We start from the raw sequence: 17173 nt of genomic DNA, 5'->3' as shown, positions 1-17173 counted from the left end.
ACCTCCCACTGTCCATCACCTCTCTCTCTCCAGCTCATTCCTACTCATACCCAACTTCAATTCTTCAACCTCACCAAGTCATACAATCCATTGATTCTACCTCCTGTTCATTGTCCCTCACCCCACACATGCCCTCCCTTCCCTAATCAGGTTAGAATGAAAGGTTCATCGTTACCATCACTCCTCTCGCATCCAGTTCAACTCCCTTGCATCTCTCTTGCTTTGTCATACTTGCTTGCACAACAACCCCGGTTAAACTCAACCATGCCTGCACCCACACAGCCAGAAAGAGCAGAAGAAACATACAACCACGCTCACTAGTTTCCCTTGAACTTGCAAGACCGCTAACCTCACATGGCTCTTAATAATGACCTGCAAACCTGTTAGGGTTCCATTGCCCACTTGCCTTGTCGGCTTTCTCATACCTCTCCTTTCTCCTCAAGCTTCCCATGTTTTCTTTTCCATCCTCATTCCTAGACAGCACCCTTTCTTCTCACTGAGACAGTGGGCGCGACAAGTGCCCACTATTACATCTACCCATCTAATCGCACTGATGCCCCTATTCTCTCCCTTCCCTCCTGCAGTGGCTGTACTATCCGCACTCCTCTCGAGCCGTGACAGGGTTCCAATGCACGCTGGCAAAGGAGGAAGACGAGATGTCATGTAGGGCCTTGGGAAAGTAGTACCCTGGCGTCGAGGTCATGGCAGTCAACACAGCGACGCGGCCCTGCAGGCGGCTAAGTTTCCCTGGCTGTTTTCCTTACTGTCACCACACAGCTCTCACCTGGCCAGGAATCCCGCCAAAGGAGGAAACACTCGGGTGAAGGTTTCCTTGCAAAATGGCTACCAGTAATACCTCTCAGCAGAAAGTTGGGCACAACCTGTTGTACTTGATGAAGCGTAATATAATGTGAACTAGAAATGATAACTGACAACGCTCACGTGCATTCTGTGAGGAATCCAGGGAGGTATCACGCCCTTGTTTAATTTAAAGGTATTTCTAATGGGCGGTGGCTATCCAACCCATCGTATTAAACTTGGCCAACATAATGTAGTTTCTTCAACACACCCTCTGCGGCAGCTACGTGCATGCACATTTGCAGTTAGTTTGACAACAGCTCATCCTTCTGCTACTCAACTCCAAGCAAAATTCGGGCAGGGTCTGTGGATCCACTACTAAGGGTAGCTCACGAGTGACAGGCACATCGCGGGCTTTTATAAAAAGCCCATTTAACAAATCACTGACTAGAAGAGACGTGGCGATGCCAAGTGTGTGATTGTGCTAAGCTGTGTAAAAACGTCTTTTCGCCATAAAATACAGAAAATGGGCACATGAATGACCTTCCCTGTATAGGGTCCTTTATATACTCTCACTTTAAGTGTACAGCCGGCCTGGAAGGGAGGGGCAGGGGACACAGGTGGCCCGCCAAGTTCACAGAAGGAGAAACTGAGGCTGGGGCCGTCTGTCCGCGCTCGCCGTCGGTCCGGCTCCGGGCTCTTGGGGCTCCCAGCCGGCTCACTCACCTCGCCCGCGGTGTTGGCCAAAGCAATGAGATCCCGCTTGGGTGACCAGACCAGGAAAATGATCTCCTGTGGCAGCTGCTTCTCTCCCACCACCCGGAAGGACGGGAAACAGGTCGGAAAACGCAACATGGGGGCGACCCTGCAAAGACATCCCAGTCGGAGGCCGGCAGGGGCTCCCCGCACCCGCCGCGACTGGGCCTGGCGCCCGCGCCGCCCTCACCCCGAGCTCCCAGCGCCCCTCACCGGCCCCCCCATAGAGCCCCGACAGCGGAGATACCTGCGAGGAGCCCTCGGGCGGCCTCTGCCTCCCTCCGCCCGCTGCGCGCCGCCGCCGCCGCGCGCTCCGGGCACTTCCGTCGCCCGGACTTCCTCGCGAGAGGAAGAAGGCTGCGCGGGCGTGGGACTGGGCGCGGAGGGCGCGCGGTCCGGCCCCGGATGCGGAGGCTGGGACGCAAGGGGTGTGCGGGCTGCAACGTGAGACGCGGGGCTGCGGGAGCGCGCGCGGGGCGGCCCCGGATGCGGGGCTGGAGGAGGGCGGGGCGCCTGCGCGGGGGCCGCGCGTCAGTCTGCGGGCCGGGCTTGTGGCCACGTGCGTGCGAGCCCGCGGGGCTTGTCTGTTTTCCCGAAAATTCCTTGTTGTGGGTGAATGGACAGCCCTGGGGTTAGGGGTGAGGCCTCAGAGACCAGGGAGAGACGAAAAGGAACGCAAGCTTCAGGTCGGGATCAGCTGGAGCCTCCTCGGACAGACCCTTAATAGGTATTCAGTCCCGGTTGCTCGGAAGAATCGCCTGGAGAGATTTTTGACCCCCCCTGCCCAGGCAGTGTCTCATAGCAATTAGAGAATACGGTATGAGACCCAGTCTTGATTAAAACTCTCTAGATGATTCCAGTTTGCAGCCAAGGTGGGAGGGCACTGCTCTAAAAGCTCCGACATAGGCAAATGCCCTCTTTATCCCATGTAAGCCTCAGAACTTTCTGGTAGTAGTAGTGCCACCATAATAAATGAGGACTGTGGGCTCATCTAGGAATTATCCAATAGCTGTTTGAGCATCTGCTATGTGAAAATCTGGACCACACAAATGCGTGGGACATGGGCTCTGCCCTAAAAGGCTCACAGGTCAGCCTGATGCTTCCATATACAGGACACATTTGAATGTGTCAACATATTCGTAAGTGCCCACAAGTTATGACCGGGTTAAGAGAATGTGACAGTATCATCCTTTGATTCTTGAACTTAAAATCTGCGATGGCCAATGGGCAGCTGGGAAGGCAGGTTCCAAGGGGCAAGTTCAGGGCCTGTGTAAAGATGTGGGATCCCCTGTGTACAGGGATGGAAGATGGGGTTGTGTGGGATGTGGCTAATCTAGGCCATATGAAAGCCTGTTATTTTGAGAGGTCTATTTTGAAGCCATAAAATAAGTATAACATACAAAAGATGCAAATAGAATTTGCTGGAAAGAAAAATAATGTAGGTTGGTGTTGGAATCTCTCTGTCCTACTAGTTTCATTCATTAGGCAACAACAAAAAAACCTAACTGAAAGTGGCACAAGTAATAACTAGAATGTATCGGCTCATGTAAATTGCCAGTCCAGCAATAGTGCCAGCTTCAGGGCAGGCTAGGTCCAGCCACTTCTATCACCAGGTACCCAGCTCAGGGTGTGTGTCATCATCATAAGGCTGGTTTCCCATATGGTCACTGGAAGACTGCTATCAGCACCTGGAGTTACATGCTTCCTCATTCAGAGAACAAGCACCACTTCACCAATCACAAGATTCAAGTCCTGAGCCCCGCTGTGATTAGAGCAACCCGTCACCTAGCAGAAATCAATCACAGCTAAGGGGGATGGAATTATGCCCAATAAAAAGCCTTCCCCCAAGAGCTGAGAGGATGTCCATCATCCCTCCCCCAAATCTCATGGCAAGAATGAGGCTGTTGAAGGAACCAATCAAGTGTTCCATAGGACAATCAATCGTAACTACTCAAAGGGTAGTTTTAAGTATGAAGCACATTTCGGAGATGTTCCATCCTGGCAGAGGGAGTCTAAAATGTATCAATTCATGGTGTTCTGTTTGTCTCCCACAACCACTTTGCTGTTCTGGGAAAGAAATTCAGAGACCAACTCATGATTCCCACCTTGAGATATTAGGTCTACTAAAAGCTACAGAACCAGTATTCATATGTATAGGAATTTATCCTAAGGAAATAAGAGACTTGGTTATAAGTATGTCCATCATAGGGTCATTTATAATACAATAGTGAAAAAATGCAAATAACTTAGATGTCCAACCACAGATTGATTAAAAAAAAATACGGTACATTCATACTAAAGAATACTATTTTTGTAGATATAAATTGATATCACATGTTTATGAAGAGTATTACAAAACAATTCCTTTTTTTGGGGGACAAATTTTAGAGTGTGTCTGTCTATATAGCTATTTATAGTCTATCTTTGGAAGAACATACTCATATACAGAAGTTGTGACTGATTATTTCTGGGTGGTAGGATTAGAGTTGCTTTTCATTTTCTTTGATTTACCTGGCCCATGTAAAAAGAAACCTTTATTTCTTTTGTCCTCTTTAAGCATGTAGAATGTTAGGGGTCTGTTCTAGTTTTCTCCCACTCCTCGCCTCCACATTTGCAGATGAAGAAACTGGCCCATGTATTCAGGCTTAGTTTCTTAGAGATCAGAGGTTGTTACACTTCTAGTCTGCAGGAGTATGAAGTAACTAAACAGTGTGAAAATCTTGTGACAGTCCAGCTAATGGGATAAAACTCACCTCTCAGAGCTCTGAGATCTGCTCACCTTTGGTTCTTTTTTCCCCTGTCTTGCTGAGTTAACATTTATACTAAGTCACCTGAAATCAAATAGTAGAGATCTTATCTTCACTTTATTGATTGCAATGACCTTCTTAGCTGACCCTCAAGTCATTTAACCCATGTCCTAATGTTCCAATTAAAATCACATCATAAGTGAAATTGCTTTTCCTTTGCATTTCCTTACCTACGCAGCCCTAAGCGTATTAGCTTCTTACTCATGTAGCACAGTTAGAGTTCTGAGGCATAAAGCGGTATATTAAATGACATTTCTACTCACTCAATATGTATTTATGAGCAGCCACTACTTGGAGGGTGAAGAAATGTGCTAGCCTGCTTCTCAGGGTTTTGGGAGGAATACAGAGATCACATGTGCTACAGCTGTCTCTCATATCACCATGTGCAAGACACAGCTCTAGCAGCCAGTAAACATACACAATGATGTCCACAGGACCCTGCCATCAATGAGCTTTTTATCTTACAAAGGAAACAAGCACCAAAAGTCAACCTAACACCTGGTTTAAGTACCTTATAAGAAGTATAAATGGAAAGACACAACACACACGCATTTTTATTTCACTGGCACGCGATGTACTATTGCACTAGAGACACCAAAAGGACATTATGAAGGAGGTGGCATCAGACCAGGTCTTTTTGTAGACGGATTTTATATTTAAAAATAAGTCAAACTTCTCTCAGGTGCCTATTATTTTACAGATTACTTGAAGGGGCCAGACATCAACTGAAGTGTTTTTCTTAAAATAACCTTGAAAGTGGAATTATTATAGATTTAAAGACTTCCAGATAAGGCTGCTAATCTTGCTCACACAGCACATCCCAACATTTAAACCCTCGGTGTTAGAATAGTCTTCCTATTGACTCTAAATTCCTCCTAATATTGTTTAGGTCTGATTTCCTTATGCTAGTTATTATAAGAAAGAGAAAAAAACAGTTCTCTCCATATCTTAGGCATGCCTGCTGTTAGGAACTGAACTGTGTCCCCCAAAATCCATATGTTGAAGCTCTAACCCTCAGTACCTCAGAATGGGACTGTATTTGGAGATAAGGCATTTAAAAAAGGAGAGTAAGGTAAAATGAAGCCATTAGGGTGGGCCGGGCCCTAATCCAATCTGAACGGTATCCTTGACAGGACATTTGGACACAGAGACACCAGTGATGCATACGCACAGAAAAAGACCATGTGAGGACACAGTAAGAAGGTGGCCACCTACAAGCCAAGGAGAGAGGCCTAAGGATAACCAACATCTTAATCTTGGACTTCCAGCCTCCAGAACTATGAGAAAATAAATTATTGTTGTTTAAGCTACTCAGTCTGTGATATTTTGTTATGGCAACCCTAGCAAACTAATACACCTACATCTGTAAACCTATACTATTCTCATGCTTTCATCCGATTTTTGAGTACCTACAACGCATAAGAGAGACATAAAAGTGTATAAAATGGTTACTGACATTAAGAAACTGCAATCTTTTGGGGAATAGAAGATTTAAATATATAAGAATAACACATGAAAAGTGCTTCAAAAATGGTGTGGAATGCCAAGGGATTGAGTCCTGGTACTGGTTGGCAACAGGGACTCATGCAATGGACTTGGGCTGGGGCCTGAAGGCGCCATAAGACTTTAATAGATGGCTGTATGGGACGAAATGTTCCAAACAGAAAGAAGAGAATGCGATGAAAAGACTGGGGCACACTGGAGAAATAAATTAGTCTAAATATCATACTAAAAGTAGGAAAAGAACTGAAATGTGATCACTCAGGGCCTACAAAGTGACTGTATTTCATTAAATTTTATAAGCAAGAAGTAGAATGAAATTTAGCTGTAATTGCTTAAGAAAAATGTCCTAAAATTTCAGGGATTTTCTTCTGTTGCTGTTTTGAGTATGTATCTTAATGTTCATATTTGCACATTTCTAATTAGAACATATGACCTCATCTTCCATCACACTTTACCTCTCAGAGACATTTTTACATCCTATTTATCTCTAAAGAAAGAAGATATTCAGTCCTAAAATTAGTATTGCTTGAACACAAGAACAGAATCAACAGTTTTCCTATTTTTAATTTTCTAAGAAGGTAACAAAGTTTTAAGTACATAATTCCTGATTATAAGTAATACCTTATTCCTCAATTCTAAGATGTACTTTTTCTTTGCATTTTAATATTTCTGAAATAAGATACATCTGAATTTTAATATGTACAATTAATGATATGGAGTTTTCCCCCCTAAAAAGCTATGATTACATCAATAATCATTTTACAATGGATAGTATCTTAAAACAAAGGAAATATGATGATAAGAACTATTGGCCACCAGGACCCAATTCTGAAGTAGTCGTGGTCCCTCAGGTGTCTGAGTTTCAGGGGAGATATAAATAGATTTTACCATGATACCATGGATATCACGGAAGTCAGGCAATGTCCATATCCATGCTGAATCAGAGAGGGGAACCCTCACATGGATTCTACAAGGTCCATATCTCATGGTAATTAACCCTATCACCATAGTAACCTATGTAGAAAAGGAGGCAAGAGATGAGTTTTCTGATGCTTATTAAGCCCAGGAGCTTAGCTCATCATTTGATGTCGCCTGATGTACACACTACCACCACAGTGACCAGGACCCACCCTGAGTACCCCACATCAGGCACCAAACAGTCCTAACTTACATACCAGATGGAGTTTAAATACTAATGGAGTACAGTTCTTCCACCTTTACTCACAGGGCCCTAGCTACGCCTAAGCAAAGATGCCTCCAAACAAGCTCTGAGGCAGGTATGTGGGAACAAGAGAAAACCCATTATGCAAATACAAGCCATTCAAAACTATCCAATCTTAAGGCAATAATGTCAGATTCTTAGCAGAGAAATGGGGGGATGAACTGTTTGTCCTTGGAGTTCAAACTACTTATGGCTCCAGAGGCATCTTCACTTGCTAACATTTCTGACCAATAACAGAGCTGAGAGCCTGGCACATGCTCATTTAATCACAAAAATAAACCTGAGGTATAGCTATTATTATTCCCTTATGATAATAAAGAAACAGGGGCTTCTAAAGAGTGAATAACCTGGCCAAGGACATACTGCCAGGAAGTGTTCGAATAGGAATGAAGGGATTTAGGCACCAAACTATCCTGCATTCTGCACCACTTTTATAAAGACAGAACCTTATCACCTAGGTTATAAGACAGGAAGTGACAGAGCAAGTTCTGAATACCTCATTCAGGCAACAAACATTTAGGTGATTCTATACCATCAAAGGGCAGCTGCAGAAAGTACTTGAAAAATGAATATTTAATAAATATATAACCATAATTTACAATTATATCTTTAGACTGCCTTTGTCAAAATTCTTTCCATCACCTTCAGATTCTGTCTAAAAATAACTGTATATTGTACTTCTCTTTACAAGTGGAGTCTAAGCCATCGTACAATGTTTAATATTTAAAATATCTTACTTAACACACTCTTATGTAATGTAAATAAAACCTCAGGTTTTCATTTCCTCCCGACTCTGGACAAGAATGCTGCATGCCCACTTTTCAGATAAAAGAGGCTAACATGACATGATTGGGAGAGATTTAAAGAGAGAAAAAACACGCAGAGACAGCTAGTAAACCAGCTAAGGATGGAACAACTCGCCAGGTCTCCAGGGACTCTGCTGAGGGGTCTATAAACCAGCAAGTACCACCTGCCTATTATCTAGTTCAGAAAGGTGCATACCTTTGAGAGCAACAGAATTTAAGTCCAGTGTGGCACTTCCAGAAAATGGCATCAAAGGCTGGACTATAAATCTTTCTTATTCTTAAGTCACTGGACATTTAAGAGCAGAGATATTGATGAACTCTCTCTCTCCTTTTCTTCTTCCTTGTAACAGACGTATGATTCATGGATTCTCCTTTAGTGGTCTCCATTTTCATCTTATTACTTTTTCTTTTCTTCTGCTTTCTGACAGCTCTGAAAAACAAGGTGCTAAATTATTTTGTAGAACGAGCACAGTGAATAATGTGATGAAGTTTAATTAACTAGCTAACCAAATAAAAAAACAAGGGAAAGAATTTACTGTATTATAAGCATAAATCCCCCGAATCCTAACCATAATAACAAGGAGATAGTCAGAGCCCTGACCAAGCAAAAGGTTTGAGAAAAGAAAATTCTTTGAAAGATGGTTACTACAGATTTAGAACAATCTATTCAGGACAAACACAGAGGTAAATAGTCAAGCCAACGAGTTGGGAGTTTTTTGGGGTTTTTTTATTATATATCTGTACTGCTCAACTCAGCACTTCAATCTCCAAATCCCTGAATTACATTTTTCAGAAAAAGGACAATATATTCTGGCAGTTAGCAGAGGTAGAAAAATGAAATAGCACCATAGAAAAAACTGACACTTACAGGCCCATCTCGTAAGTCTACAGCTAATTTTCCTTGCCTCAGTCAATCTGAAAGTCCTGCCAAGTGCCATTCAGGATGTCCACATTTTGTGGTCTGTTTTCTTGAAGACTAGCTTCAAAATGAACAAGTTGGAACTCACCCTCTAAAAACACTAAACCACACCAGAAAAAAACCATATCTGATGCTCTCTGAACTAAGTTACAGGCAATCTAGAGCTGAGAGATTACTGATCTGTTCATTCACTTTCTCCAAGCTAGCAGAATCATGCCATTTATCATAGCACCAATGAATGGGCTGGGGCTGCCCGCACTGGCACATCTGGAACCTTCCCGTAGCTATGTAGCAGTATCAATTATAAGACTCATTCTCCTAAAACACAACAAGCCTCAGGGAAAAGCTTATTCTTGATCTTCCCAGACCCAAAACCCAGGAAAGGTGCCTCATACACAGTGTGTAATCCCTCAGTGGACCAAAGTCAGGCCTCCCTTTTTGTTCATCAGCAATGTTAACAAATGTTAAGTGTTGGGAATACAAAAATGGATGGGCAAAATCTTTAACTTCAAGGAGCTAGGAGACTGAGACAAGGCAGATGTCACCCTTTCCTTTCCTTCCCTCCAATTTTTTTAGGGGAAGAAATTGAGGCTATGAAACCCAATGAGGAAGTGGTAAACAAACTTGATTCTAGAACCTGTGCTCTTAATTACCTTGATACTATAAATTATTCAGGTATGTTAAAATGCTAAGCGTATAGTAATTACTAAATAAATATAAATAGAGCCATATGACTATTATTCAGAATTTTGCTAAACAAATTTAAATTTTTTCATATTTAGATTTTGCACTATGGACTGGGGTATCCTACCAGTTCATAAAATAAATAAAACTGTCATCTTTATACTGTTTTGTGCATGTTACATAAATCTCCTTTCCCTCCAGCCATTGTTTTTTAAAGTAGGATAATGTCCTGATAAGTGATGATTTAGCAAATTTAATGAAGTATAGCCTCTTGATGGCAAAGTCAATGAAGCTATGCATGCCCGCATAACAAAATTTAAACAAATTTTCTTTGGCTTATCCACTCAAAAGAGCTAAATACAAACCAGATTTCACTAGAGGATACAGTGAACAAAAACAAAGAAAATACTCCTTTTTAATATGAATACATAAAACTTTCCAGAGATAAAATGTTTCAACAGTGAAGAACTGATTGAGTATAAATCAACTGTTTTATTTTGCCTTAAAATTAAATTGACCTAGTATTTGTCCTCTAAATTGTAGGTATTTATGTAACTGATAAAATGAGCTTTAACCACAAGAGGGAGCTAGCATCATTCTATTAATAGTTCACAACCAAAGGAAAATACTAAGGGAAAACCAATTAATATGAGACAGCAGTAAAATACATAAGATGAAACATTCTTTTATGCCATATATGCTAAAGGGCTATTAAAATTATTTTTTCTATTGTAAAGAAACAAATTTTGCATTGTCAATTTCATTATAAAAATGTTTGGAAGTAACACTGAAAGATAACTATTAACAGGAGTTTAGCAGTTTTTTCTGAGAGAACAAAGTACCATATCCTAAGGGATTTGCTCTGTGAATTAAACTTGATAAATCTAGTACTAAAAGATACTAGATGATTTCCTTCAATGAAAACAATGTATTACTACCAAATCGACTAGCCAGGCCTATTTGAGAACTAATGAAGAGCCCAGAATAAATTACTAAAATGCAAATTCAATTTCCACATATCATAAGATGACAGAATCAAAGGCTGAGCATGTTACTAATTCCTGTTTGCAACCAGAACTACACTGTAAATAGTTTAACAATCCCAGACCAGTGGTTTATTAGGTTGTATTATATTCTTGAAGGTTTCTAAGAAAAAATATTTCATAAGATTCTTCAATACACCTCTTTAATTAATTAAAAAATTCCACTTGTAGCCCGTGGATTATTTAGTGGAAATAATTAAATTAATTTGATAAAAAGTAATGGAAAAGGCAGTTTAAATGGAAGACAGAACTCAAATGGCTGGAATTTAATAGAAAAAAACAATTTTCACTGACCAAAATAAACCAACAAACAAATGGGAATGAATTCTAATACAATCATAAGTAGTTACCACAGACTCAGATACTTCTAATACTAATAGATTTAAAAAAAAATCACAAGTCATATGATAGCTCAAAATTTTTATCCTGATCTAAATTTTCATGTAATGTTAAACTTGGCTATCTGGTTTTCATATCAATAAAACAAGAGGACTCAATACCCACCATCCCTTTTAGTTTTTTTTTTAAAGTATAATCATTGAAGTTAGCCCAGGTGAAATAGCAATGGTTTTTCTAAATATGCTATTGTCATTGGTGTAACTTTGCTCTGAGTTATAACCAATATCAAATATTGGTGGGAGAAGGGAAATTATCATAGAAAAAAATGGTAAAAATTAAAAGTTTAAATATCAAATATGTCTAAATATTTCTCTTGAAGTCTGATATAATTTAAAGAAATAACTTCATTTTCCAATGTGTCCACTGTGGAATCACCCATTCCAGTCCATCTGAAATGCCTTCTCCATCCTTACCTGCTATCACATGTCTACGCCCCATCGTCCTGACTTAAATATCATGTCCTTCAATCAAGCCTGAACTCTCACCCCACAAATTATAATTTCACATGAACCACGGGCAATGTAAAGTGAGTCACTTTCTACCTTGTTTTGTAATATTTTAAGCTATTTCATATCCTCCCCCCTTCATCTATGCAAACAATACATAGCGGTGAAAGGAACAATTAATTTAGCACTTCCGAATCCTCTAGCTAGCATAACTTTGTGGATTGCTCTGTACAAATCACACAAGGAAATTTTCTAGTAAATAAAAGAATTCAACTAACTTGTTAACTTTCTTAGATGTAGAGATGCGAGGACAAGCACCACGCTTATGATCTAATTCACCACAAATGAAGCAGCCATCTTTAGGGCCCTTGCAAGAATGGTCTGGAAGAGCACAGTGTTTGCAAATGCTACAGTGGATCCAGGCTGTAAAATAAAAATTAAGTTTTGAAGAGGTTTATTTAACATAATTTTTCATTTGATTAACCTTTATGATAGAGAAGCATGAATATTGTTTACTTCAAATACTGTGAGAGGTTTGCATAGCTGGTTATAATTTGGCTAAAGAGGCCAAAGTTAAGAGGTTGGAATCCCTTGTAAAATAGCTAACTATTTTCTGATACATGGCAACAAATTTAGCCCTTCTCCAATGAGTCATGATCTCAGAGCCACTGATACATTGGGGGCTAGCTAAGTGACACAAAACCAGATTAAAATAAGCCAAACCAAATGCCATACTGACACATGATAGTCATGTCTCTCTGTGAAGGAGAGAATGTACATTTTGGTAATTGCAAAAATTAAAAAGCAAGTAAATTAATGCAAGTCTCTATATTATAATATAGTTTTCTTTTATAAATAGTTAAATAAAAAGCGTATTTAAATGAAAAACACATGTTTTCATAGGGTCTCAAACATCAAGTCTAAATACTTACAAGGCTTTACACACTTTTTGCAGAGAAAGCAATGGTTCCATTTCCTGCCATCCTACAAAAACAATGTTTAAATTATGTTTAATTTGTCATTAAAAATCAAGATCCACAATTAAAAATTAAAATGTCTTATTAAAATCTGTATAAATTATTAATTCCTTATTTCTCACTTTCTTGGGCTTCAAAATTACATACTTTGATTTTAATTTATACATTTCTCCACTCAACTCAGTGCTTCCTTCATGGGGCCAATTTCCTTGACTCTAAAACTGGGGGATTTATCTAAATGATCTTGAAAGTCCACTCCATATCAAGCCACCCAATCTGCATAAAGAAGAGCTCACTAAAAATTTCAAGAGAATTAATGATTCATAATTTTTATGTGTCTAAGCACAATCCTTAATAAAATTCATATTTGAGAACTTTATGTAATTTAGAAAGATAGGGATTATAGGTGACTGGGTAATTTTATAACTGAGAAGTAAAACATGTCCAGTTTAATGAGTATATAAAGTAAACATTTATCAACCTCAACAGGTCAACAAATAGAACACCATCAGCCTCCTAGACACTTTCCCAGGAGCCCCTCCCAAGCCAGTATTCCGCTTTCCGCACTGAGTAACCCCTATTCTGGTTTTTGTGATGGTCACATTCTTGCTTTTATTTATTTTTACCACTATGTGTGTGTTTCTAAGTTTTGTTTTCCTCATTTTGAACTTTTATAATCGGCCTCATGTTTTAAAACGAAAAATACAGAAAATTTCTCAATGAATTGAAAATATATGTAATCAGATGTGTTACTATAATTAAAAACTTGTATAAACTAGTAATAAAATTATAAAGTTATGAAAACTGTACTTTCTAATAGTTATAAAAATACACCCTTCCCTTTGAAGAATATAAACTAAACTTCACATGTTCCTTCTGATTGGATTTAGTTAAAATAACAGAGCAACTTAAAAGTGATCCCACCTTCCTAAAAAGTAAAGAGCGGGTATGTCCTGTGCAGTCCTTCATCTGTAAAAAGCGAGCAGTAACTATACTGTCTGCTAGGACTACTGTGAGCAGTAAATGAATTAGTCCATGGATGGCACTCAGGAAAGGGCCTGGCCCAAAGAAAGAACACAGGACATATTATTATGATTTCCTCAGAAGAGTGATGGTGTCCAATAGTTCGAAGCTTTACTTGACACATCGTAATTCTGCCTTTAACAAAATTCAGTGCCTTATTTGAAACACTAATAATTTACATAATACCATATAAAAGTGAATTCGATTGTTAGTGATGATGAGGCCAACTGTGTTACATGCTGTTGAGTCATCTCCACTCCCGGTGACCCTGTGAGTGAGTGATGTCCACAGTGTCCTGTCCTCAACAGCCCTGCTCAGCCTCTGTGGACTCACGCCTGTGGCTTATTGCATGGAGTCAGTCCATCTCATGTTTGGTCTTCCTGTTTGCCTGCTGCCTTCCATTTTCCCAGCATTATTGTCTTTTCCAAAGAACCCTGCCTTCTCATGATGGGCCCCAAATAGGACAGCTTTAGTTTTGCCTCCAGTGATGTTTCAGGCTTAACTTGCTCTGGGACCCACGTGTTCATCTAAGTATTTTTAAAAGCCTGTTGTACTTTATAAATAGAAATAAACTACTTTATTAAAGTATAATTAGTAAATGATAATGTATTAATACAAGTTATAATATTAACAAAACAACATTAAACAAATGTAATGAAACTCGTAAACTAAAACAAAATTAATTTATTTGAATAAAAATGCATTCTAAAGAAACCTATACCTTGGATGTGCAAGAATTACACTGCTCACAGTGCTGATTCTCTAGAGAAACATATCGCTGACACAGAGGGCAAAATCTGAGGAGGAAAGAGACTTGGAGAAATTAGCTGCATATACTTGAGATTCACAGAGTAGATAAAAGTTTGCAAGGAACTCATTATAAAAATTGGGTGTAATCCAAATTCAATTCAACATAAAATTATGAGCTGAAGCTAAAGTAACAGAACTATATGAGCCAGTATTAAAAGCACTCTAATGTTAGATATATGGAACTTTATTTTCAGTGACTTGTGTATTTCAAGGTCCTGCTGCGATCTTACCTGTACCCTTCTTCAACAGGAAGGATTATTTTGTTGGGTGGAATATTGGTGAAAATACGCACAGGAGACTGTTTTCGACCCGTCTTTCCATGTTTATAAAGTGCATGATTATCATAATCTACCTAGAAAGTTTTGAAAAATTTAAAAAGAAAATTTACTCAAATGAGTCAATATTGGTTAAGGTTCTTTAACCAATAAATGAACAAGTTGATGCAAAGATTCAAGTTAAAGTATTTAATAAATTCTGAAGAGTTTACTTATTAATCAATAGTCTCAGAAAGGCCTCTATGGCAGTAAAATTTCATTTAAAAAATACACAAAAAAACCAGTCAAATTTGTTATGACAAATTCACGTTGCCCAGTATTGAGAACAACTCTATTAACCAATACAATAGACTTAACAAGGCTATCATGTAATTAAGGATTTAGCTTTTGGCATTAAAAAATTCCACCTCTGCAGATATGTGCCAGTGCGGTTGGGGCTTCCCATTTTTTGTGTGTGAAATCCACTACATCTGTTTTCAGCTCACCAAGTCTCAGCATGGCCTTAGCACAGCCCTCCACACTCACTATTTAACAGAGCACAGGCCTGGAGGCCAGACAGGGGTTCTGCCTGCAGCTCACTTGTCATGTGACCTTAAGCCAGATTGCATAATTCTCATCTGGTAATGGAGGTTACTTTACAGTTGTTGGGAAGGTTAAATGAAATAATGTATGTAAAACACTGAGTTCAGGGCCTGGCATATGGTAGAAGACAGACAGAAAGATGGAGATGAAGATAGACATTCATAACTACAGTTCTTCTCCCCACAATGACTACTTCCAACATTTACCTCTTTCCTAAAATCCCTAACTCAACTTCCAGTATCAGCAGATTATCTTGAAACTAAACTGCAGCTAATAAGCATAATTTCTATTAGCTTTGTGCTCCCATCTCCTCCTTCTCCAACCTCTCTACTCTCCACACACATTTTCAACTTTGTTTTAAACCTGTTATGACATCCACAAAGTGGATCAGTAATCCTCAAAGTGCAGTGTGTGGATCAGCAACATCATTACCTGGGATCTTGGTAGAAATGAAAATTCTTGCCCCGCCTGGGACCTAATAAAACAGAAACTCCGGGACTGGAACCCAGCAGTCTGTATTTTCAACAAGCCCTCCTGGCACACTGAAGTTTGAGAACCACTGCTTTAGATGATCCACAAGAATACCATGGGATTTTTAGGAGGTCAGTACAGGGAGATCCCAACTTTCAAATAAGTTGTAATGAATTGTTCAGATTCTAAACAAGAAGACACGTAAGCATTTACAACAGAACTGGCTTGCAAGCTAGCTATTTAATAAGCAAATCACAAAAATGTAAGGAATTGATAACAACGGAAGGAGAGGTCTTTAACAGGAGACTCCTAAGCTCTCTCTGTGGCCCTGCCAATGCCTACTAGATTTACAGGTGAACGACTTTCGTAAGATTGATTAACCAGCTCCAGAAGCGGGGGGGAAAAATGAGTACAGGATGAGGAGACCCAGCTAAACAGCGTGGGGAAAAAAGAAACAGTGTGAAAACAACCCTAGGTGGTGGGGGTCTGTTAACTGTCAGTATGGTGAGACCACAGTCTAGCGTGTGTAAAGCTGGCATGGGCTCACAGCTGGCCTACACAGGAGTGTAACACTATAACAAGAAAAGGATGAGTTAGATCACATTTGAAGCCCCGCGTTCAGTCACTACATTTTAAGAGACATTAATAAAGCCATTGAAAGTAATGGAAATGAATAGGATTTAGAGTTTAACATATTGGTGGTGTTTATTCAGAAAAGAGAAGACTGGGAGGATCTGATAGCTATTTTGTAACTGAAAGGGTGTCATGTGGAATAGAAATTAGACTATATCCTTTATTGCTTCGGAGAACAGAAGTAGCACCAATGGTTAGGAGTTAATAGGGTGCATATTTTATCTCAATATGAGAAAATTTTCTAACGATTAGAGCTATTAAATAAATTGAGTTGCCTTGTAAGGCTGTAGGACTTTGCTCACTGAAAGCATTCAAGTGAGGCTTAGATGACTACTTGTCATGAATTTAGTGGAGGGGATTATTGCATTGGGAAGTTAGCCCACGTTACCTCTATGCTTCTTTCCAACTTTAAAATTCTATGAACATATGTTATCTACCAGAGGCTAAGATACAAAAGTAGATTTTACTTCAAAATCATCTTAAAATAGTACCTTAAGTAGTTTTCTTTTTAAATGATTTAAATTCATATTTTTTTCCTATTGCACTCCTCTATGCACTCAATATACGGCCCCTTATTAAATTCAACAAAGGTATTTTGAACATTTATGAGTGTCGTAAGAAAAAAATTCTTCCCAAGAGACTCTTACGAAGATTTTCAAATGTTGGGAAAGAGTATCTTAGAAAGATCTCTAGCAAATGGAATATTCCATGCAATATAATAGATAGCAGATGGAAGAGAGGGAAAAAAAAGAACAATTTCTTTATGGTTACCCAAGGAGTCAGAGAATGTATGTGTCAGGAAGGTGGTTGATTGCTTGATTTTGCATAACCTAATTGAGATTATTATTATTTTTAAATGCGGGTTTGTTGTGCTAATTAACTATAAACATATGGTATGTAAAATGCATGCTGCTAGAGTAAATTAATGTACCTCTAACATACATCCATATTTCATAGCTTCATCCACACAAATAAACCTCCTATGGAAGCGCTTGTAAAGCAAACACAATTTTGCAAAT

At 39.4% G+C, this 17173-nt stretch overlaps 2 protein-coding genes across 4 annotated transcripts in view; both read right to left on the bottom strand.

The window, feature by feature from the left end:
- The window catches only part of ANAPC4 (anaphase promoting complex subunit 4), a 34740-nt gene extending 32832 nt beyond the window's left edge, over positions 1-1908 (bottom strand). For 2 of the 3 annotated variants that reach the window (XM_019642424.1, XM_019642425.1), the window contains exons 1-2: positions 1802-1905; positions 1525-1663 (exon numbers count right to left, since the gene is read on the bottom strand). In XM_019642424.1, the coding sequence (XP_019497969.1) occupies positions 1525-1653 (129 nt within the window). In that variant the 5' untranslated portion in view covers positions 1654-1663; positions 1802-1905. Of the gene's footprint in view, positions 1-1524; positions 1664-1801 lie in introns of all 3 variants that reach the window. The other variant, XM_019642426.1, reaches the window with a different exon arrangement.
- A 3740-nt stretch (positions 1909-5648) lies between these two features.
- The window catches only part of ZCCHC4 (zinc finger CCHC-type containing 4), a 40508-nt gene continuing 28983 nt past the window's right edge, over positions 5649-17173 (bottom strand). The window contains exons 9-13 of the mRNA XM_019642388.1: positions 14424-14545; positions 14105-14180; positions 12316-12367; positions 11662-11806; positions 5649-8322 (exon numbers count right to left, since the gene is read on the bottom strand). Coding sequence (XP_019497933.1) covers positions 8187-8322; positions 11662-11806; positions 12316-12367; positions 14105-14180; positions 14424-14545 — 531 coding nt within the window. The 3' untranslated portion in view covers positions 5649-8186. The remainder of the gene's footprint in view (positions 8323-11661; positions 11807-12315; positions 12368-14104; positions 14181-14423; positions 14546-17173) is intronic.

The sequence above is a fragment of the Hipposideros armiger genome, unplaced genomic scaffold, assembly GCF_001890085.2.
Source record: "Hipposideros armiger isolate ML-2016 unplaced genomic scaffold, ASM189008v1 scaffold_68, whole genome shotgun sequence".
Classification (NCBI taxonomy): Eukaryota; Metazoa; Chordata; class Mammalia; order Chiroptera; family Hipposideridae; genus Hipposideros; species Hipposideros armiger.
Note: the sequence above shows the minus strand (reverse complement) of the source record. Positions and strands in the feature narration are given on the sequence as shown.